At 42.2% G+C, this 20,801-nt stretch overlaps 1 protein-coding gene across 2 annotated transcripts in view; it reads left to right on the forward strand.

Moving 5' to 3' along the window:
• Nucleotides 1–20,213, forward strand: part of WWTR1 (WW domain containing transcription regulator 1) — a 135,438-nt gene extending 115,225 nt beyond the window's left edge. The window contains exons 4-6 of one of the 2 annotated variants that reach the window (XM_014569956.4): nucleotides 11,791–11,924; nucleotides 13,312–13,406; nucleotides 16,375–20,213. In XM_014569956.4, the coding sequence (XP_014425442.1) occupies nucleotides 11,791–11,924; nucleotides 13,312–13,406; nucleotides 16,375–16,559 (414 nt within the window). In that variant the 3' untranslated portion in view covers nucleotides 16,560–20,213. Of the gene's footprint in view, nucleotides 1–11,790; nucleotides 11,925–13,293; nucleotides 13,407–16,374 lie in introns of both variants that reach the window. The other variant, XM_006115932.5, reaches the window with a different exon arrangement.
• Nucleotides 20,214–20,801: the final 588 nt, after the last annotated feature.

Consider the following 20,801-nt stretch of genomic DNA (forward strand, 5'->3'; position numbering starts at 1 on the left):
CAAGTTTTTGCGCAAAAGCAGTTGCTTTTGCACAAAATCTTGCCAGTCTAGATGCACCCTAGCTGTTTAAGAAGCTTTCTTTGTTTCATAAAGCAGAATGTGACTCAGCTTTCATTTGCATCTTTCCCTGTCTTGTCATTTAAGAAGCATTTCATTTTCTCAGTTTCTTTCCCACTGATTATTTTTGTCAGTCTTGCAGAGAAAAAAATGGCAAACCAGCCTTTCTAAAACCCCTTGGATATGGAGGTTATTAGAAGAGTTGTCGATGGGAAAGATCTAAAAGGATCACACAGAGTGCCCTGTGTCCATTCTCTTTATAAGCTGAATGCTTGTGTAAGAATGTTGAACTGCAGAAACTTTTCACCTTGTCATGAAGCGCAGGGAAAACCAAGCCAAGATCATGTAGGGTTCATCCCAGATGTCACCTTCCTGGGTGAGGAAGGCCCAGCATAATTTTTCAATTTAGTTCAGAAAAGGGAAGCCTGAACAAGGGCGAAGCAGTGCACGGAGAGGAACTAAATGTAGAACCACCAGTCCCTGTGGGGTGGGAGTTCACTGGCCATTGAGCTCCTAAAGTCCTGGGGCTGCAAGTAACAGCCTGAAAGGAAGGATTCCTTTCCCCCATTTCCTGGGGGTATACTCAGTGCACAGCCTGGACAATAGCCCTATGTATTGAAAGCACACACAGTGTCTAAATGCTAAATTTTCTGCCATGAGTGAGAGGTCCAGCAGGAGTGGGTTTATAATGACTAGCCATATAAAACAAAAGCTCATGATACTAATATATATATTTAATTTGTTAGTCTCTAAGGTGCCACAGGACTCATTCTTGTTTTTAAAGTTACAAAGTAACATAGCTACTCTTCTGAGACCATATAAAATCAGTCTCTCGTTCCATTTTGAAAGGGCAGTTGGCCAGTTGAGCATGTGCTGTGAGATACTTCTCAGGAAGGATTTCAGGAAATGTGACAGTGGATTTCTAGAATCCTTTGTCATACAGTTAAAAAAAGTTACACAGAAATAGTAGATATACAATGAATAATTTAATATGCTGCACCCCTTTGAAGCTTCTAAAGATTTTGGCAGCTTTAGCAAACACCCACTGAAGAAGCAGGCATTTTGACACTGTTGTACTCTCAGGAGATTGCATTTATTTATTTATTTTGTTTGTTTCCACTGATTTCCCCCATCCCTTTCCCTTTTTGACAACATCCGTGGCAATGCCAGGCAGATTATTATGGGCATTCACTTCTCTTTGAAGTTAATGCCAGAGGCTGCCTGAATTGGTCTGCAGGAGGGACTCCTTTGGCTTTTTACTGTCTACAAAGCTAGAGACCTACTGAATGTGTCTCCAAACCTGTCATCCACATGGTATTGAAACAGCACACTGTCAGGCATTTCACTTATAAGAATGTCTAGATAGTGCCCCGTCCTACAGTGCTGTGCAAAAAGGAGGGAGCATCAGGAGCTTTTCCCCTTGTGCCCCTGTACATTGTTGAAGCAGTCATGGCCTTGTTTCATTATCACCCAAGAACAAAAGGGATATCCTTGACAGCAGTACTTATAAGGGGGCCTCACACCACATCCCCTGTGACACCGAAAAGCAGATTTGGACTAGAGCAGGGAAGGTGTCATTTTGATAATGAACCTAGTCACCTCAATTTCAAGGACAATGTCAACTATCGCAGTTTATACTAATCGGACTTTGCATGACTCTATAGAACAGTTCAGGAAGTACAATGTTTACCACACTGGCCAAAAAATAATTTGTCTTGTTATGTTGATTGAGCTGCACATTGTTTTTGTGCCCATTTCCAGAAGCTCAGTGCAATTCTTCTCAACCGTGTGGACACCCACCTGTTAGACACCATGCCAGGCCGTAAGATCCATCACCAGTTGCTCAAAAGTAGAGTCCGAAATATTGATGTGTGTACAGATTTTGTCAGTAGGGCTGTGAAATGTTTAATATGCCCTGCATGGTTATGATGCCGGAGCTTAGTTTGGAATATAAGACTTGTTTTGATAGGTGGGTCTGAGGCATATGAATTATATGGCCAGTGCATCTCAGTTTGGCTCAGGTGAAAGGTGCCTCAGTGCCAGCTGAATCACCTTTTTTCTAGGACTTCTGTATTGGAAACCTGGCCCTGCGGTTTGATGCCCAGTAATGGTTCTCATAGGTGTCACAAATGGAAACTGTCAAACTTTTTAATATGCCATTGATAACAGGCCCATGTTTTGCACCCTTAAAGCAATGTCTTGGGAGTGCATCTACTTTGTGAAGTATTGTTGCTTCATGGTTCAGCGTGCTGCCTAGCTAGATAAATTAATGATGTGGAGTGTGGTGATGTCCAAGCTTATTGTTGAGTGTTAAAAAACGTTGCTGAAGAGTTAGCAGGCATCTAACCTCAAACCTGTAAACTAAATTTCAGACCTAGCCTACAGGATTTTGCTCTTTTCCAGTATACACAATGAATTAATATTACACGTCAACATGCAGAACACAGAAATAAAGACAGTGGGAGCCAAGCCACTTTCTATCTGATCATAGATCATATAACTTATAAAGTAGAGCAGTTGTAGTATCCTTGGTTTTGTAAATACCAATGGGAGTCTTTATTTAAGATTCAGACCCTGCAGTTCCCTTGCATAGTAACTCAAAGACTGTCTCAATACTCAGGGCCTGTCTAAATCCTGGAGTGGAGTAAACAGTCCTCGAATGGATTGCTGACTGTGCTATCACTCTGAAGTAGAACAGTCTGAATCCAGGCACTGTATCTGGCTACATAGTTAATTAATTTGGGCATGAGTCTCTCCTAGTTGGACCAATCAGTAGTTGGCACCACATTTTTCAAAGACCTCAGTATCTGAATTCCCTGGCTAAGTGATTATACTAGCTCAGCTGCAGCACAGAAAACATCCAGACAGTATTAAATTCCAAGTACACGTTGCAAGACTCTCAGTAGTTTGTGCAGGCGCAGTGAGTACAGTGCTCTGGAAAGAACAACCATTTGGTCAAAAATGTCTTGCAGTGTTTTGAGAAAAACCTTCTGAAATAGCTGACGACTTATTATATTACCCATAAAATAAGCAGCCAATTAACATAAGGTCCGTATCTGTTAAATCCTTGATGTTATTTTGTTAAGTGTGTTCTTCTCTCAAAAATTGAAATGTAACATAATCAAAACTACAGGGAGAGAGTTACAGATGTTAAACTAAAGTAATCCCTCATTAATTGAAGTGTATATGAAAATCTTTGTGGGCGTATATGCAGTATGCCAAAAAATCATAAGTGGAAATTTTACAAATACAGTTTAAGGAAGTGTGACTTCTCAAAAATGTCTTCTCTTTCTACCAGCCATGAGAGCTCTCCTTCCATTTGCCCTGCTGGGGTGTGAATTTTCTTCTTTACAGCTATTGTAATCATCTTCCTTTAACACTCTACAAGGAGGCTTGTCTGTATAGGAAAGTTGCATTGTGTCAAGTCTTCAGAGAAGTCTTCAGAACAGACTTAGACTGAGTTAAACTGAAATAAGCCAATCTTCTGTCAGTAGTATCCGCACAGCCTTTTACACCAGTTTAACTATATCTGATTAAGGGTTATACTGGCGAACTAATTCAGTGAGTGAGTGAGTGAGTGAGTGAGTTAGTTAGTTAGTTAGTAAATAAGGAGATGGATCAGGGAGAGAGGCAGACAGCAATGTATCCCATATATTTGTCTGGTCTCTAGTTCTTGCCTGTTTCTGTGTGCCTGTACAAGGAAAGGAATGCTGCTGCTTCTGATGCAAGAAGTGGATTGTACCCACAAAAGCTCATGATTTTTTCATTCTTTCATCTGAAGAAGTGGGTTGTTCCCACGAAAGCTCATGATACCATCTGCACGTTTTGTTGGTTATCCTGAGCTTCTTTCCTGTGCTTGTGGCACTTTGCTTAGTTTTAAAACAATTTCTGTCTCCCTTTTGCTCATGTGCTTCATATGGGAAATTTTTATGGTCCACCCCCCCTCATCACTGGTTAGCTTCTGTGTAGACATTAATTAGCAATCAATGAGACGATCAGAAGAAAAGAGTTGTTCAGCTTTCATGGCACTTTATTGCACTCTTATAGTTTCTCAGACATAGTCTTTCCACTCGGTGTCAAGCCTTGCTATAAAAGGAAGTTAATCTAATCTTCTCTAATCCACAAAAGAAGTTGCAATATTAGATACGAATCTCTGAAACAAATTGGCATTCACAAAACAAAATGGAATTGACAGGTTGACACAGATATATACCCAACCGGTCATAAATACCATATAGCTGCAGGACAAAGTTCTGCCTTTGACACTCTCAGATATAGAAGGGCTGCACTGCAAGTTTAACAAGGAGAATTCTGTCTAACTCAGGCCCTGTTCCTGTCATGGTTCTCCGGATGCACATGCCAGAGCAGCAACAGCACCACCTCGTGACAGGGCTTAATGCTTGCTCAGCCAGCTCTGTGAACTGGTACAGAAAAGATGGTGGGTGATGTTCTCAGCCTAACACTGCCTCCTTCAGGAGTGTAGCTAGAACAGGGTTTCTCAACCTATGGGTCGGGACCCAAATATGGGTCGCCATTACATTTCAAAAGGTCGCCAAGTGTCTCCCCAGGTGGCTCTGCCCCTGTCCTCCCCCCATTTTTTAATTGCCTTGGGTCACCAAGTCTTTAAGGTGCTGCTAGACCATTTTTTGTTTTTTCAGTTTATTCTGTACAGACTAACTTGGCTACCCCCTGAAGCTTTTAAAGGCAGGAATGACTGCTTAGGAATGACTGCCTAGCCTAAGATAAACAGGAGGAGTGAGATCAGACACAGGGGAGGGGTGGAACGGGCTATGCTCAGGATTTAATTGTTTTCCAAAGATTGGTAATTTTGTAGTGTGCTTTGTTAGGAGAAAGCTGCTATGGTTTTAAAAAATCCTTTGTTAAGCCAGTGTTCCTTGCTTTCCAGCCACATTGTCTTGATGGATTTAACTAGAAACTGGAAATCCCTCAGCCAAGTGGAGTCTGGAGAAGCTTGTCTAAGCAACTAAGGTGTTGGAATGGGTGAGCTGAGGCCCTGGTTCCAGGGTTTAAGAAGGCCCAGCTGCAAGGCGTCCACTGTCCAAGAAGGATATCACACACAGAATCTACCCCTGAGAGCATGCCTGTCAGACCCAGAGCTGTGAACAGTGACCAGTCACTGCCCGGACCCAGCAGGGTCATCAGTTGGGTTCACTGACAGACTGGTCCATTCAGAGAGGAGAACTGGATTGCAATAGTATGGAATAGCAAACCAGTGTTGAACAGACCATAGGCTGTGGAGCCAGTGAGGGGTACCCAGGCCTCATGACCAAATCACTTTTTGGCTAAGCCAAAATGAGAGGTGTGGTCAGGCTGCTGGTGAGCAGGACACTTGATGAGGAGGGTCAGGTTAGAAAGGAAGAAAATCTGTGCCCCTCCTCCACACACACTTTCAATGGCATTCTGCTGCCTGTGGAACAGACAACAATTGTGTTGAGAGCTGGCTTATCTTTGAGAGAGAACTGCTTTTCATCTGGTTCATAATGAATTGACTTGACTGATATCTGCAAGCCCACCTCATCAATTGGAGTTACAGCAGTTTGTACAAGTGCTTCCAACTCAAAATAGACTGTTGGTTGTCTTTTATTTTTGACCCTTTTGTGTTCACTTAACAAGCAGCTGAGCGTGTGTGTAGCCATGTTGCATAACCTTGAAGACTGCAACAGTGCTACCAAAGGAATCAAGAACTTGAAAGATGGGGAGGGGGATTATTTGGTGTGTTTGAAATGGAGGGGGGTTCCAATTATACAGGGCTTCATGTTCATGGAAGAAGGCACAATGTGAAAAGTGGGAAAAAAAGGCACCTCAGTGTTCCTGAGATAGGTTAATTAAAAAGTCTTCCATAGAGAGAGAAGGTATTTATCACCATACCCCATTTAACTTAAAACTAATGGAAGTATACAGATTTTTCAAAATCTTATTTGACTCCTCCCCCCACTTTCCTCCTGCCCATCACTTTGATGTAACTTAATACATTCCCAATAACTTGGTAGACTAGTGGAGTGAAGACACCATCTTGAGTAATTGAATTAGCTATGTCTTTAGCGCTGTTTGAGAACAAACATGGAAAATCACTGGGAGAGAGCTTTTAGTTGCCAGTAAATCATTGCCTGTTATAGAAACACAGGAGATGGGAATATCATACCTGCTAATATCTAGGGGATGTTAAATTTTGTTTAATCAACTTGTCGGTGGATTTTCCATTGACTAGTGGATAAGTGGGGGAGCCACAGCAGGGTTAGATCCGGGAGCTAACCCTGCTGTGGCTCTGCCTTTTAAATGTGTTAAGAAGAGCTTGTTAACTGTTAATACATTTAAAAGGTTGAAGTGCAGCAGCGAGGACCCTGCACCTCAAGAGCAGTGACATAAGCCTGAGCCAGTAAAAGGATGCCATCCATTCTGATTAGGACTTGGACCCAAATGTTAGTGCTTCCTAACCATAACATTTTCAGTTATTTGGCCTCAGACACAATTCTGCTGTAGAGTTTGACTACATTTACTTTAAAAATTAGTTTACATCCTTGCAAAGAGAATGAATATCGAGTCAGTATTTTCTGCCCCTATATTGGCTTATTATTAATAATGTAAGAAGGCCTCAGATATGACTGGAAAACATGTTGCTTAAAGAGGTAAAAGATGGCTTCGACTGGTTTAAAGATTGCATTGCAGCCAAACAGATCCTAGCAAACTTTTTACATCTTTTTTGTTGCTCCTTTTTCTTCTCCTGCCACAGGGATGGGCAAGGTCTCAGGCAGGTTTCCCACCCAGCAGCCCCAGACCACTGGCTGGCTGTGCATGTGTCTCTCTGCGCTGTGAAGAAGGAGTAGGGAGGGAGAGGCTTTCTGTGCTCCCCTGATTTCCAGACAATAAGAACTAAGGTTCAAACTAGGGTGGTAGTGTAGACATACCCTGAGAGATTTTGCTGGGAGCGGGGAGAGCCTGCTGGAGCCTCACCCTCCTTCCCTGCACCTCAGAGAGCAACAGGAAGCAGCTTTGAGCAGCATTGTTTCCTGATGCAGGGGTGTGTGTGGGCCAGATCAAAAGGCTTGATGGACCAAATATGGCCCACAGGCCATATCTTGCCCACCCTGTCCTACTGCATTATTCTCCCAATTTGATTTTGGTTGTTGCTATTTATATTTTATGTTTAAACAATATTCTTTTCAGTAAGCTTTGGGTGCAGTAAAAGAAACTTGTCAGTGCCCTAGAATTTCGACTTAATAATGTCACAATGTATGTCAGTTATGTGGGTGTGGACTTAGGTGTGTCTGTTTTGAATTGTAAATGGGAAGGCCCAGCAAGCTTTATAATAATTTTAGCTTGGCAGACAAGATGATGTGATATTATAAAAAGGCTCTGAGTCTGTTTACTCTTCACACATTAAACACATATCTTGACAATGAAATGAAACATAATACTTAAACGCCTGTCCTAAAATATGGCATTAAGTTACTTATGAGTGAAGAGTCCAGATTGGCCAGTGTTTCTGGAAGAGTAAGTGACTGGTACAATAAAACACATGACACCAAATTCTTCCTTCTGGTACACATACTTGTTCAATTCACTTGGACTTTAAAGAGAGTTGCATGTGCATGTCTGAGAAAAATTGTCTTTCAGTAAAGAGAAAATTTGACTTCTAGTAAAGAGAAACTTGCAGCACAATCATATGAGATTAGAAGTCTGAGAAAACAGCAATAAACTTCATTAACAACCAGTTGAAACACCAAAATGACCTCATTTCAATCATGTCTGATTCTGCTTTCATTAAACACAACTAAAGAAGGGTTGTTAATTGTCCCAGGGGCAAAGAAGCTCTGAACATTGTTACATACACCATGTCTTTGGTATTAGTTGAGACAATCATAATTTTAGTTTTTAATAAAGACTTCCTTACTAATCTAATTTCAAAACTAGTGGGTATAGTTACAATTGTATTAAAGAAATTAAAATATTTTCATGTTAAAGTGGCTAAAATAGGTTGAATAGAGAGTGATTTTTTACTTGTATTTGTAGAAACTCCTTGGCTACGTCTAGACTGGCATGATTTTCTGCAATTGCTTTTAATGGAAAAGGTTTCCGTTAAAAGCATTTGCGGAAAAAAGTGTGTAGATTGGCACAGACGCTTTTCCGCAAAAGCACTTTTTGCAGAAAAGTGTCCGTGCCAATCTAGACGTGCTTTTGCGCAAAAAAGTCCCGATCGCCATTTTAGCCATCGGGGCTTTTTTGCGCAAAACAGTACTGTGCTGTCTAAACTGGCCCTCTTGCGCAAATGATTTGCGCAAGAGGGCTTTTGCCCGAATGGGAGCAGCATAGTATTTCCGCAAGAAGCACTGATTTCTTACAGTAAGAAGTCAGTGTTCTTGCGGAAATTCAAGCAGCCAGTGTAGACAGCTGGTAAGTTTTTCCGCAAAAGCAGCTGATTTTGCGGAAAAACTTGCCAGTCTAGACACAGCCCTTTAGTTCATTTAAAAAAAAAAAACTAGTAATTGAGATGAATAATTGATCATAGAACACCAAAACTGGAAGGGTCCTCGAGAAATCATCAAGGCCAGCCCCCTGTCCTCATGGCAGGACCATGCATAGTCTATATCATCCTTGACAGAGCATGTTAGGCAGACATCTTAAATATCTCCAGTGATGGAGATTCTACAACCTCCCTAGGCAATTTATTCCAGTGTTTAACCACCCTTACAGTTAGGAAGTTTTTCTTAATGTCCAATCTAAACCTCCCTTGCTGCAGTTTAAGCCCATTGCTTCTTGTCCTATCATCACAAGGAGAACAATCCCCCGCCTTCTCCCTCCCTCAGTAAATCCCACTTATTATAAAATGAGGAAAACAGGGATGCCGAAAGAACACGCCTGCTTTTTCAGAAACTGTTCCGAAAAAGGAGACACATTCCCTGGTATCCCAGAAAAACTCTGCAATCTAGACATAGCCAAATAAAGCTATCAGATTAATTTGGCATTATTTGTTCTTTAGAAATCCATGCTGGCTGTTACCTATCACCTTATTTTCTTCCGGATCTTTTCAGATAAATTCCTTAATCTAACTGCTTCATTATCATTCCTGGCCCAGAAGATAAACTAACTGATCTGTAATTTCCTGGGTTGTTCTTATTTTCCTTTTTATAGATGGGCACTATATATTTGCCCTTTTCCAGTCTTCTGGAATCTTTCCAGTTTTCCATGATTTTTCAAAGATAATAACTAGAGGCTCAGATGCATCCTAGTATGCTGAAGGAGCTGATAGAGGAGGTATTTCATCAGGCCCTGGTGACTTGAAGATATCTAACTTTTCTGAGGAATTTTTAACTTGTTCTTTTTTTATTTTCACTTCTAAATCTACACCATTTCCACTAGTATTCACTATTTTAGGCATCCCTTCATCATCAAACTTATTGGTGAAGACCGAAACTTTGATATGACTTTGTTGAATCTTACAGCTCTGAATAGAAGACTTACTCCTTTAAGTCATACCTAGGGAATAATGCACCTTTTGTAATAGTCCATTTTACCATTAGATGTCACTGTTGTTCCACAGAAATACGATAACAAGGGTGTTTCCCTGGATTTGTCTCTTAAAAAGAGTTTAGAAACAAGTTTCAAATGTTTGCTTCAGCTCTGATTACTAATTGATCATGTTCTGTACAATGTACATGAAACAGATCATTAAGCAACATTAGCAGTTCATACTAAAAACTGTTGGATCAAATTGCTGATTTTTGGGTAATGCGTTAGCTACTCTGTTACTCATCCAAATGGCTCTGTTATAAGATATAATCAATTCCATCTAGTATTTGAAAGTCTATTTTTAGCCACTGATTCTGATCTCTTTTGTAGCCATATAAATCAGGAATAATTCTGTAAAGTGAATGGAATAACACTACTATAAAACAAATGTGAGATCGGTTGCCCCTTTTTGAGCCATACTTAGTTCTTTCAAAGGTCTTGTCTTCAGTACAGAGTTAACTCAAATTGTAAGTTGAGCATTGCTCCTAACTTATGTGCTGCTGACACACAAAATACCTTAACTTAGATGTGGTAGTGATTTATAACTCAGGTTGGTTGGCTCATTAGGGAATGTATAGACTACAACTTGTCATCTGGTGTACAGTCACTTGGTAGAGCTAAGGTACAGCCTCTCCCCGAGTTACGAATGAGTTACGGACCAAACACTTGGCCGTAACTCGATCTGTTCGTAACTCGGACCCCATTGAGTTACATAGCAACCGCGCTGTTCGTAAGCGCGGGTCTCATTCATAACTTGGGGATCACCTTTATGACCGCTGTATGGGAGCTTTGATCATAAATGCGAATGGTCGTAATTCGACCGTTCGCAACTTGGAGACTGGCTGTAATTGCTATGCAGTTATTCGGTTTCTGTGGGCAGCCATGGGTTATTTTGTAGCATGAGTGCTGACGTGACCTAGGTCAACTCCAATGTAGTTTACACTGCAATGAAGACCTAGTCATGTCTATAGTAAGGCTGTTAACTAGCAGTTAATTGACTAGTCGAGAAGTCAATGGAATTTCCATCGACTAGTCAATAGGCACTTCCACATTCCTCCTTTGAAATGTACAAGAGCCCCAGTAGGGGTTCTTGTACATTTCAAAGGAGGAATGAGGAACTCCACGTGCAGCCCGGGGCCAGCAGGAACTCCCGCTGACTCCAGGCTGCATGCAGGTGCCAACTTTGAAATGCACAAGAGCCCCCAGCGAGGGATCTTGTGCATTTCAAAGCAGCAGTGCAGCATGGAGCCCAGGGTCAGCGGAGGACTCTGAGTCCCCTGCTGACCCCGGGCTCCATGCTGCGCTGCTGATTTGAAATGCCACACGGAGCTTGAGCCCGGGATCAGCTGTGCGGCGCTGCCACTTTCAAGTACCCCTCAGGCAGCAAGGGGGTGGGGAATTGACTAGTCTTTAACATCCCTAGTCTATAGCGGGGTGGGCAATCATTTTTGAGGGGGGGGGCCACTTTCCAAATTTCTGAAGTGCCCTCAGAATGCCCCAGAATGGGCAAGGTCTTGGGTAGAAGGGGTGGGGCCAGGAGACTTCCCATACTCCCCTGCCTGCAGACCCTGATTAGCCTGCGGATGAGGGAGCACATGAAGTCTTTGTTCCTTTCTCCCTCCCCGCCCGCCCCTTCCCCCACCCCGTGCCCAGCGAGAACAGCTGACGGTTCCCTCTGGTGCCAGGGGAAGGAGACTTTGTGCACTCCTCCGTCTCCAGGCCTCGATTGTCCTGGGGGCAGGGGAGCAGCAGGGCAGTCAAGGGCTCAACCGGCTTGGCGGACTGAATGCAGCCCACGGATGCTGTCTTGCCCACCCCTTTTTGTGCCCCTGGTGCTGGGAGGAGACTTCATGCACCAATATCCTGCCAGGGTCACATGATGTGTAGAGGGAACCGCCAGCTGTTTTGAACAGCTGTCAGCTGTTGCGTGCCGCTGGTGGGCAGAGGAGACCTCACGCACTCCCCTATCCCCATGTCTATAGCTTTGGAGAACATCTGCCTCTGTAGCCAGTATATGACTTTTTAAACCAGCAACCATAATTATAGTGTTGGGAATCAACTGCCTAAGTAAAAACAAGTGCATGGTGAACACTTAGTATCAGAATGGGTATTTCAGATGTAAGAGCACTTCACTGCCATGTCTCTGAGTAGTTCAAATAATTTTTCCCTTATTTTTTACTCTCTTTTTTATTCTTTTTTATTTAGGAAGCTGCACTATGCAGACAGCTTCCCATGGAATCAGAGAATATGGCCCCAGTTCAGACTGCTGTGAACACACCTGCCATGACACAAGACATGAGGACAATTACAAATAATGGATCAGATCCTTTTCTGAACAGGCAAGTTAATGTCCTTTCTCTTCATCGGTCATTTGGTACTGTTGTTTTATCTGTGGTACAGATTGTTTTGCAGGTGCATTTCCAAGTGAACTCCTAAATTCTCAAAGTTTTTAAGGGTTGACAAAATTCTAGTGAAACTCTGAAAACTTTGGGATTCATCTCAAGAAGGAACTGGCCACATCTTAACCATTCAGACATTTATCTTGTGAAAATTATATGGACAGTAGTACTGTCCAGTGAGAGAGACCAGGTGTGATGAAAACTTTGTTTATACTTCAGACAGTAGAAGAGGACCTTAGATAAAAAGGTTAACCAACTAAGTGGGATTTCATCACTCCAGCCTGCTAGCCTGCAGGGCTCCCACTCCTAGTCCCACACTGGGACTGGATTCCAGCTCCCAGCCCCAAACTGGGGCTAGGGCTGGGGCTGGGGCTAGGGCTGGCTCTGCCTGCTCCCAGACCCTACCACGGCTGGGCGGGAGCAGTCCCTGATGCAGGCAAGAACCGCTCCAGCCTGGTGAGAGCAGTCCCTGCCTGCGACACACCTAGACCACCACAGACAGGAGTTTCTCTGGATGCCCAGAGCAGCCCTCGTCTACAGCAGGCCCCATAGAGCAGGAGCAGCCCCTTGCCCACTTTTAAAAATGGCTTCCAATTCAAGAGTGGAGTTTTGAGAGATCGGGTGGGGGAAAGGCAGCAGCCATGCATACCGGGACGTGGCTTGTTTTTCGATAAGGGAGCGAGGGGAAAGTACTTGGAATCTGTGAATTACTCCTCTGCTCCCTCCCTTCACCAGCCAGGAGTGAGGTGTGCGTGGATTCCAAGTACTTTCCCCTCACTCCCTTAACGTCAGGAGAACAGGAAGAAAAGCACGCTGCATCCTGGTATGCACGACTGCTGCTCCTCCCTCGCTCTCCTGAAACTCCGCCCTTTCTCCAATCATACGCCGAGTTTCATGTTTACGGTTGCACCCATTTAAAATCCCAGCTACATTCACAAGTCATGTATTCAAATCTTCAGGTGGGTGCAGCTTCAGAAACAAAATTGTCTCTGCAATACTAGAGGCCATATTGAAGCCTGACTAAATATCAAAGCATATTTACACTTTGGTATGGGGAAGACAGTACCCAAAGCCAATGTACTGCTCTGAAAATGCCTGCCTGACAGTTTCTGATATAGCTGAAAATGTTATATAGGTTGGGCCTAGTTCTCTTATTGTGGATTAGTGTAAATGACCATGTGTTGCCCCCCTTACAAAGTTTTTAAGTGTAGTGTTTGGACTGTCATTCTCCTTTTCTCTACCACCACCATAAGGGGTTATGTCTGACAAGAATATCTTTACTGAGGTTTCTTCATGTTTCAATTCATAGTGGGCCATACCATTCCAGGGAACAAAGCACAGACAGTGGCCTAGGCTTAGGATGCTACAGTATACCAACCACCCCTGAAGATTTCCTCAGCAATGTAGATGAGATGGATACAGGTAAGAACACGGAATATACTTATTATGACATGTTAAGCAAAAGTTGTGTTTTATAACCAAATGTCTAACTATGTGAAATGAGCAATAATCTCTCATCCTTCCATATATAGGGATAGACTGAGGTCAGGGTGCTCAAAGCCATCACTCCCACTGATGCTAACATTCGTTAAAGGTGTACAGCACTTCATAGAATGGGGCCCATGCAGAGTATTGTCTCTACTGGAAAGCCTCCTCCTATTGAAATAAATGGACTTTTTACAGCTGACTTCACTGGAGCCTTGATTTCACCCAGTACTTATAAACATATGCTTTAATTTAAGATACAGTTGGAGTATACAGCACCAATTGAGAGCCTCGTCCTGCATTCCTTGCCCTCCCAACTCTCAGAAGTATGCAAGGAATGATGAGCTGGATGCTAAGGGCAGGAGTTCAAAATTGTCAGCCAGATCCCCTAGGTGGCTTTGAAAGCCTTCAACCTAAATGTATGTAGGACTGTTGAAAAATTAATATAACATAGTACAGTGCTGCACTTCTACAATGTCTAGCACAAAATGGGCCCTAATCCATGCTTGAGGACTGTGAGTGTTATCACAGAATAAATAACTTCTAGCAAACGTACACCACTCAACTGCCTACAGTGGAATCTGATACAGTAAAACTCTGTTTATAGTAAAGAATATAATATGCTGCTGTTTCCCTGATCATGCTAATGCAAAATTGTCATTACTGTTAGAGTGAACTCTGCTGACAGTTTTTCTGTTAATAATATTAGTAACTTCAGAATAGGCATTTCAAAGGGGTGGTGTTTCAAAGGGGCAGCGCTGCACAGCTGATCTCGGGATCAGCTATGTGGCGCTGCCCCTTTGAAGTACCCTTTCTTTCTCCCCCCTTTGGTGCCTCTATCTGATAGAGGTAGCAAGGGTGGGGGGAGGGGGAGAAATTGACTAGTCGACTGACTATCCGATAAGCATTTGCTTATCGGATTGTCGACTAGTCCTTAACACCCCTGATACAAACAGCACCCAGTTCAAGCTCCCAGTTTTGCATCTTTGAGGATCAACTGGCTCCCTTCTGCTCAGCTTTCTTGATCTCATTAATCACTGATTTCAGTGGGAATTTGGGGCATGCAAGGAACATAGGATCAAACTTTTTAGTGCCAACTTGAAAAATGGATCACAATAAGGATCTCTGTTTTTCATATGTCACTATGGAGAGTTGTGTGGGAAATCTCCCTTAGAGAAAATTGAAGCTATAGCCCAAAAGTAGGCCGTTGAGTTTTAGAAGCATTTCTTATGTGTCTCACCCAGATTTGATTTGTAGGGATTGAGAACAAGATTCTTCCTGTATTCGTTTGGCCTAATACGCTACTCCACTAAATCAGTGGAATTCTTCAGGGATTAAAGTACAGGTTGAAACTCTGTAATCTGGAGTTCCCTTCTCTGGCAACACCCCTGGTCCGGCATCGTCAGCTGACCCCGATTGTGAGGGCAATCAAGGGGATAAGCCGTTGGGCTGGGGCCAGGAGCATTGCCAAACTAGGGGGCCAAGATGGAGCCCCAAGGGCAGAAGAGTCAGCGGGAGGAATGCAGAGCCCCTGGTCCTGGGGCCGGGGCATAGCTCCCTGTCACGGTTGAGGGCTGTTGGGAGGGGAGTGTAGAGTCTGCCAGGCCACAGCGGGGCTACTAGGGAGGATCGCAGAAATGCTGGGAGGAGCACAGGGCCCCCAAGTGGCAGCAGAGCTCTTTGGTGGAATGCAGAACCTACGGGGCTGCTGGGAGGAGCCTCCAGTAGCAGAGCCACTGGGAAGAAAGCTGAGTGCCCAGCCACCAGTGGGAGCACAGAGCCCTGGGTGGCAGCGAAGCCACTGGGGAGAGAATGAAGCTCCAGATGGCAGCTGAGTCCCTGGCCACTGCGGGGAGAGTGGAGCCCCAGCATGAGAGTGGAGCCCCAAGCGGCAGCTAAGCTGCAGGAGGACGGGGCGGGGGGGAGAGGGGGAGAAGAAATCCCTCCCCCAGTGCTGTAGGGAGTGCAGAGCCCTGGGTGGCAGTGGAACTGCCTATGGAAAAATGGAGCCCCTGGGAGGTCTGGGGGAGAGCGGACCCCCACACACACACTGCATTGACCCCCCCTGGTCCAGCAAATTCCCTGGTCCCAAGGGTGCCGGACCAGGGAGGTACAACGCCATACGAGTAAGCATGGCAGAATCTAATCCTAGGTGAATTGGTTTTATCTTTTTCAAATCTCTAAATTGTCTAGTTTGGTGGGAATTCATTGTGTCATGAGAACAGGCTCCTGAGAAGAACAATTTCCCTGGGGGTTTCCTTCTAACAATATGTACAGACCATTTAGAAACTGGTGGGTTTTTTTGTATTCCTATCATCACATTGTTTAAAAGGTTAATGTAAATGATTAGTAAACACACCATTTCTTTCCAGTTACTGAAATAAGACAGTGAAATCACTGAGATTCTCAATAGTTGCTCACTCAAGACCCCCTGGAATCAGTGGGAGTTCTGGGTGTGCAGTGAACACACAGTCATGCCTTTAATGATTTTACTGTTCATTCTTGTTAATTGAGCCAAAAAATAGAGTAATAATATTGCAAAGGAAAGTTCCTGTAAAAGAGTCATTAGCCTTAGTTTGGATTATGGGCTATGAATGAAATTCAGCCCTGTGCACAGTGCTTAAGTAAGGTTTCACTCCACGAGCCCTCTGCACAGGATGGATTTCACTGTACTACTGGAGTGAGAGGACAGTGGCTGATTATTCAAATCCAGTTGAAATGGATTTTTTTGTGCTTTTGACAGCATGACAAAAGAGAAATTCTTCTCTAGACATGCTTTCTGTAAGCAAAGGAGGCCTGACAGCAGTGTTTATAGTAGATACCTGCCATGTGATGATTGCGAGAGGGGGAGGGTGCCTACAGTTTTCAGCTTGTGCATTGCTATGACTTTTCTTTCCTTTTACAGGAGAAACTGTGGCACAGACTCCCATGAATGTAAGTTCGCAACAGACACGTTTCCCTGATTTCCTCGACTGTCTTCCAGGAACAAATGTAGATCTCGGGACATTAGAGTCTGAAGACCTGATCCCCATCCTCAATGATGTGGAGTCTGTACTCAATAAGAGTGAGCCATTCCTCACTTGGCTGTAATCAGTAATCATTCAGTGTTGATTCAGCCTGTAATACAAGCCAACATGTCCTTTCCCTCTTAAAATAGAGGCAGAGCATCTGAAAATCTTCAGATATACACTTGCTGCCCTAATGACTTGTGATATCACCTTTATGGTCAATTTAATCTGTGCCTGACTTTGATTGACAGTAATTTAAATATAAAATATGTATTTTTTTGTTTTTTCCAAGAACTGCTTCTACCCATCTGTAGCCTGTGTTTCCTTTACAGATCATACAGGAGTATTTCTTTTTGGGGGGACAGAGGTTACCAGGGTAGCAGAGCATGGGGTAGAACAAACTCTTCATGAACCAAACAAGTTGACCACACGTAGGTTGCTTGGTTCAAAAAAAATCTGCGCAGAATCAGATCACAAAGTGCAGCTTCATATTTATGACAGTAGTACCAAATGCATTTTTATCTATTTAACTTGAGCTTTGAGCTTTAAAATCATTGTATTATTAGTAAGATTGTGCAGTATGGAATACAGAATAATTCTGATTTCATAGCCATAATGCTAATCCTTATTATAGATTTGCAAAGGCACAAACTGTACTATTGCTGTTTATTTTTCAGTATATTACTGTATAGCTTCCAGATAAATACTTCCAATTTGAAAGTAGCAGAATTGTGTAGTAACAGTTTTACACTACAATAATGTTGTAAACTAGACCAGATTGGTACTAACTACCACCTTAAAAAGTCATTATAAACATGTCATTTTTAAAAAATGCATCTTAGATTTTGATGTTTATTAAGCACTACAATTTTATAACTAAATACATAGACAATTTTTTGTTAATTTGTGACAACTCTATCTTTGACAACCACAAAAATACACTTAAAAATCAGGACAGGACAGAGTGTCACAACTTGACAATACCACATTCAGTTAAAAAAAAAAAAGCCTTGTTCTTCCTGTTTTCAGTACTGTTTTAACTGACAGTATCCATGAAACTGTACAGGTAACTGAATACTTGGAAAGAGATGGTCACCTAATCAGATCAATGATAACCAGTCAGATGCCTGTATGTCTGGTAAAGTTGCTAAAATCCTAATCCTTGTTGATTGCTAGAGTTGGTATACAAGACACATGACATAATATCCTGTATACTCATAGCTACTGTATATCCTGTAAAAGTTTCTTTTTTGAATTTTTGTGGCTGAGAAAGCATCAAGGACAGAAAGCATGCAAAGTTTCCCTGAAATGCAAATGAAGTCCTGAAATTCTTAATATTTTGAACTATTATTATTTATAATCTATGAATTTAATCTTTTTATATTGGAAAAATGTATCTTTTTATGAAAGGCATTAATACAGTTCTCTGAGCTTGATCCCAGTTTATTGGGGAAAGCAAGAGATGTAGCACTCAGTGTAAATGTCTGTCTGTCAGGTCTAATCCATAAGATCCTATCTATACACCAAAATATTGGTCACTAAAGAATTTTTTCTATCTTGTTGGGAAAGAGGCAGGTGAAAGGGTCAGAGATCAAGTGGCAAGAATATGGACTAGATTAGAAAGGTGAATGATTACGTAACAGAAAACAATACTAGTACCGGAGAGGGAAGGATTTCTTCAGATAGGAACATACATGTAAGAAGAACCAATGGTGTTCACTTAAACCGGGGTGGGGAATCCAAGGCCTGGGGACTGGATGTGGTCCCCAGCTTGCCTGAATCTAGCCCCAAAGGATCACGGCCACCCCCCAACAATGGGGAGCTTGCACTGGTGCTCCAGTCCCCCCACCATCTACCCGTGGGCCTAGAGCACACAATCTACTAGTCTGGGCCCCCCAAGGCTCTGGTATGTAGAGGGAATGTGCAGAATGTCTTTCTCCTCATTTGGGGGTCACCTCAGTCAGGGTTTTTTTTTTTTTTTGTTTGGTTTGTTTTGTGTGCGGCCCTCGACTGATTTTTTTGGGAGTCATTGCCCCCAACCCCAAAAAAGTTTCCCCACCCCTGACTTAAACAATACCACACCATGAACGCAGTGGAAGACACTAACCTTTGCACATTCTCACACCAGCACGGAAGCTGCCTTGTCTTTTAAGCAAGAGAGGGGAGAGACTTACCCAATGAAGTTCTATTACACAGAGAAGACTAGTGTTTTTATGTATATTTTCATATAATACAGAATGAGAAGGCAGTATTGTGTGTGCACAAAATGTTGCTGAATGGGCATTGTTTTACATTTTTTTCCCTCCACTTATACTAGAACTAAGCGTTAAGATAGGAGAATTATCTTTCTAAACAAACAAGGGACTGTGCAGGGCTGAACGATGTTACTCTATGGTAATCAATTTTTTTTATGTATTTTATGTAATCAGTATAAATGGAAATCTGAAGTCCCAATGGTTTTTGTTCTTTTAGTTACAAAAAATGGCATTATGTAGTCAGAGAATTTGGGATTTATTGTATCTGCTTTGGACAGTAAAACTTTTAAGGCCAAATCTTCAACTGCTGTGTGTTCAGCCTAGCTTCACTGAAGCCATGGGCTTGATAGTGCAATTTCACTGGGTGATCCAAACCCTAGCATGATTCAGTCAATATTATAAATTAAAGTTCATAAAAATGAATGTAAGCATTTACTAGTAAGCTAATATTTTTTTTTGTCATAAAAGAACAAAAGATCCACAGAGCAGAATTTTAAAGCTGGTGCCTACCTCTCCTAATGTATACTGGCGTCAGTCAGGAGAGGTGCATGAAGAGAATAGAGCCCAAAAACCTTCAATTAGTAAATTTTGTAATTTTTTACATATTCCTGTGATAATAATACAGCAGCAGAATTGAATGGAAAGGTGCTAGGTAACACATTATTGCTACTCTAAAACAATTGCCGATAAGTTAGGTCAAGTTTTTTTTCATTCTGAACCAAATGATGGTGAAGATTAAAGTAACTTTTTACACCATAATATGATTTGGTTTTTTTGCTACAAACCGGATTCGCTGGATCATATGTACTAACATTTTCCCTCACCCCCACACAATCTTATTTGATGTGAAGATCTCCTTTCAAGGAGTTTTCTGACTTTAAAAACAGGCTGTGACAGAAGTATAAGTGTTCAAAAGCATATGTCTTTGTAATTTTTATAATATTCACTATTATTTCAGTTTGTGAAATTACATTTATTTTACTGAATTCACATTGTCTACTTGTCTAAATACAGTAAATATGCAAGTGGGACAATTGTAGTGTTGACCATCACTGAGTGTGACATACATAAATGTTGGGGCAGTGGAGTAATAGGATGTTAATTACAACTTGTATTCTGATAACACTATTAGAATGTAACTGTTGGGGGGAGGTTGATCATGAGAACAAATGCTGGGGTGTTTAGGGGGCTGGGAGAGTTTAAAATGTCTTTTGATATGGGAAAAATGGGTGATGAAACAAACTGTTTCTTAATACACTGCATCCATCTATGTGCTAGTACTTTAACTTTTGTATTTACTTTTTAATTGTATGTTATGATGTGTGAGCAATTGTTTTTAATTTAGGATATTTTGCATACAGCTGGTATGCATCAGAATCAATCAGATCCAACTATTGTACCCAGAGTTTGGTTCTGGTTTTTATGTCTTTGATCTTATACAAGAGAAAAATAAATAAATGAATTTAAAGCTTTTGGCTGCATTTTTGTTCTGTATGTTTTTATTATTATATCTCTGGTGGATTTTAGAACTTGTTGAGCCCTGTATAACTACACTTGGAATAAAAGCTCTGTGGATAGAGATGACCTGTATTGACCATTCATTGTTTAGACTAGTACTGAAAGTGTTCTAACTGCAATCTTGTGAACTTAGCCTTCCCTAATTTCCAGGTCATATCTCCTGCAGTCAGGTATGAGAAATATCACCCCTGTCAAATCAGTTGCTGTACTCAACACATATGAGAGCAGAGCTAACCCTACGTCTATTCTGGCAGCTTCTTGCGGAAGAACAGTCGTTCTTCGGCAAAAACTTGCCGGCTGTCTACACTGCATGAGCATTCTTCCAAAAGTAAATTTACAGTACAGCGTTGTAAAACAGGGCTTCTTCTGGAAGAGTTATTCCTCTCCCCATGAGGAATAAGCTCTCTTACGCAAGAACTCTTCCAGAAGATGCCAGTGTAGACAGGCAACATGAATTTCTTGCGCAATAAGCCCCTATGGTTAAAATGGCCATCAGAGCTTTCTTACGCAAGAGAGCATCTACACTGCCATGGATGCTCTTGTGCAAAAGC

The sequence above is a fragment of the Pelodiscus sinensis genome, chromosome 10, assembly GCF_052426305.1.
Source record: "Pelodiscus sinensis isolate ZL-2025 chromosome 10, ASM5242630v1, whole genome shotgun sequence".
Taxonomy (NCBI): domain Eukaryota; kingdom Metazoa; phylum Chordata; order Testudines; family Trionychidae; genus Pelodiscus; species Pelodiscus sinensis.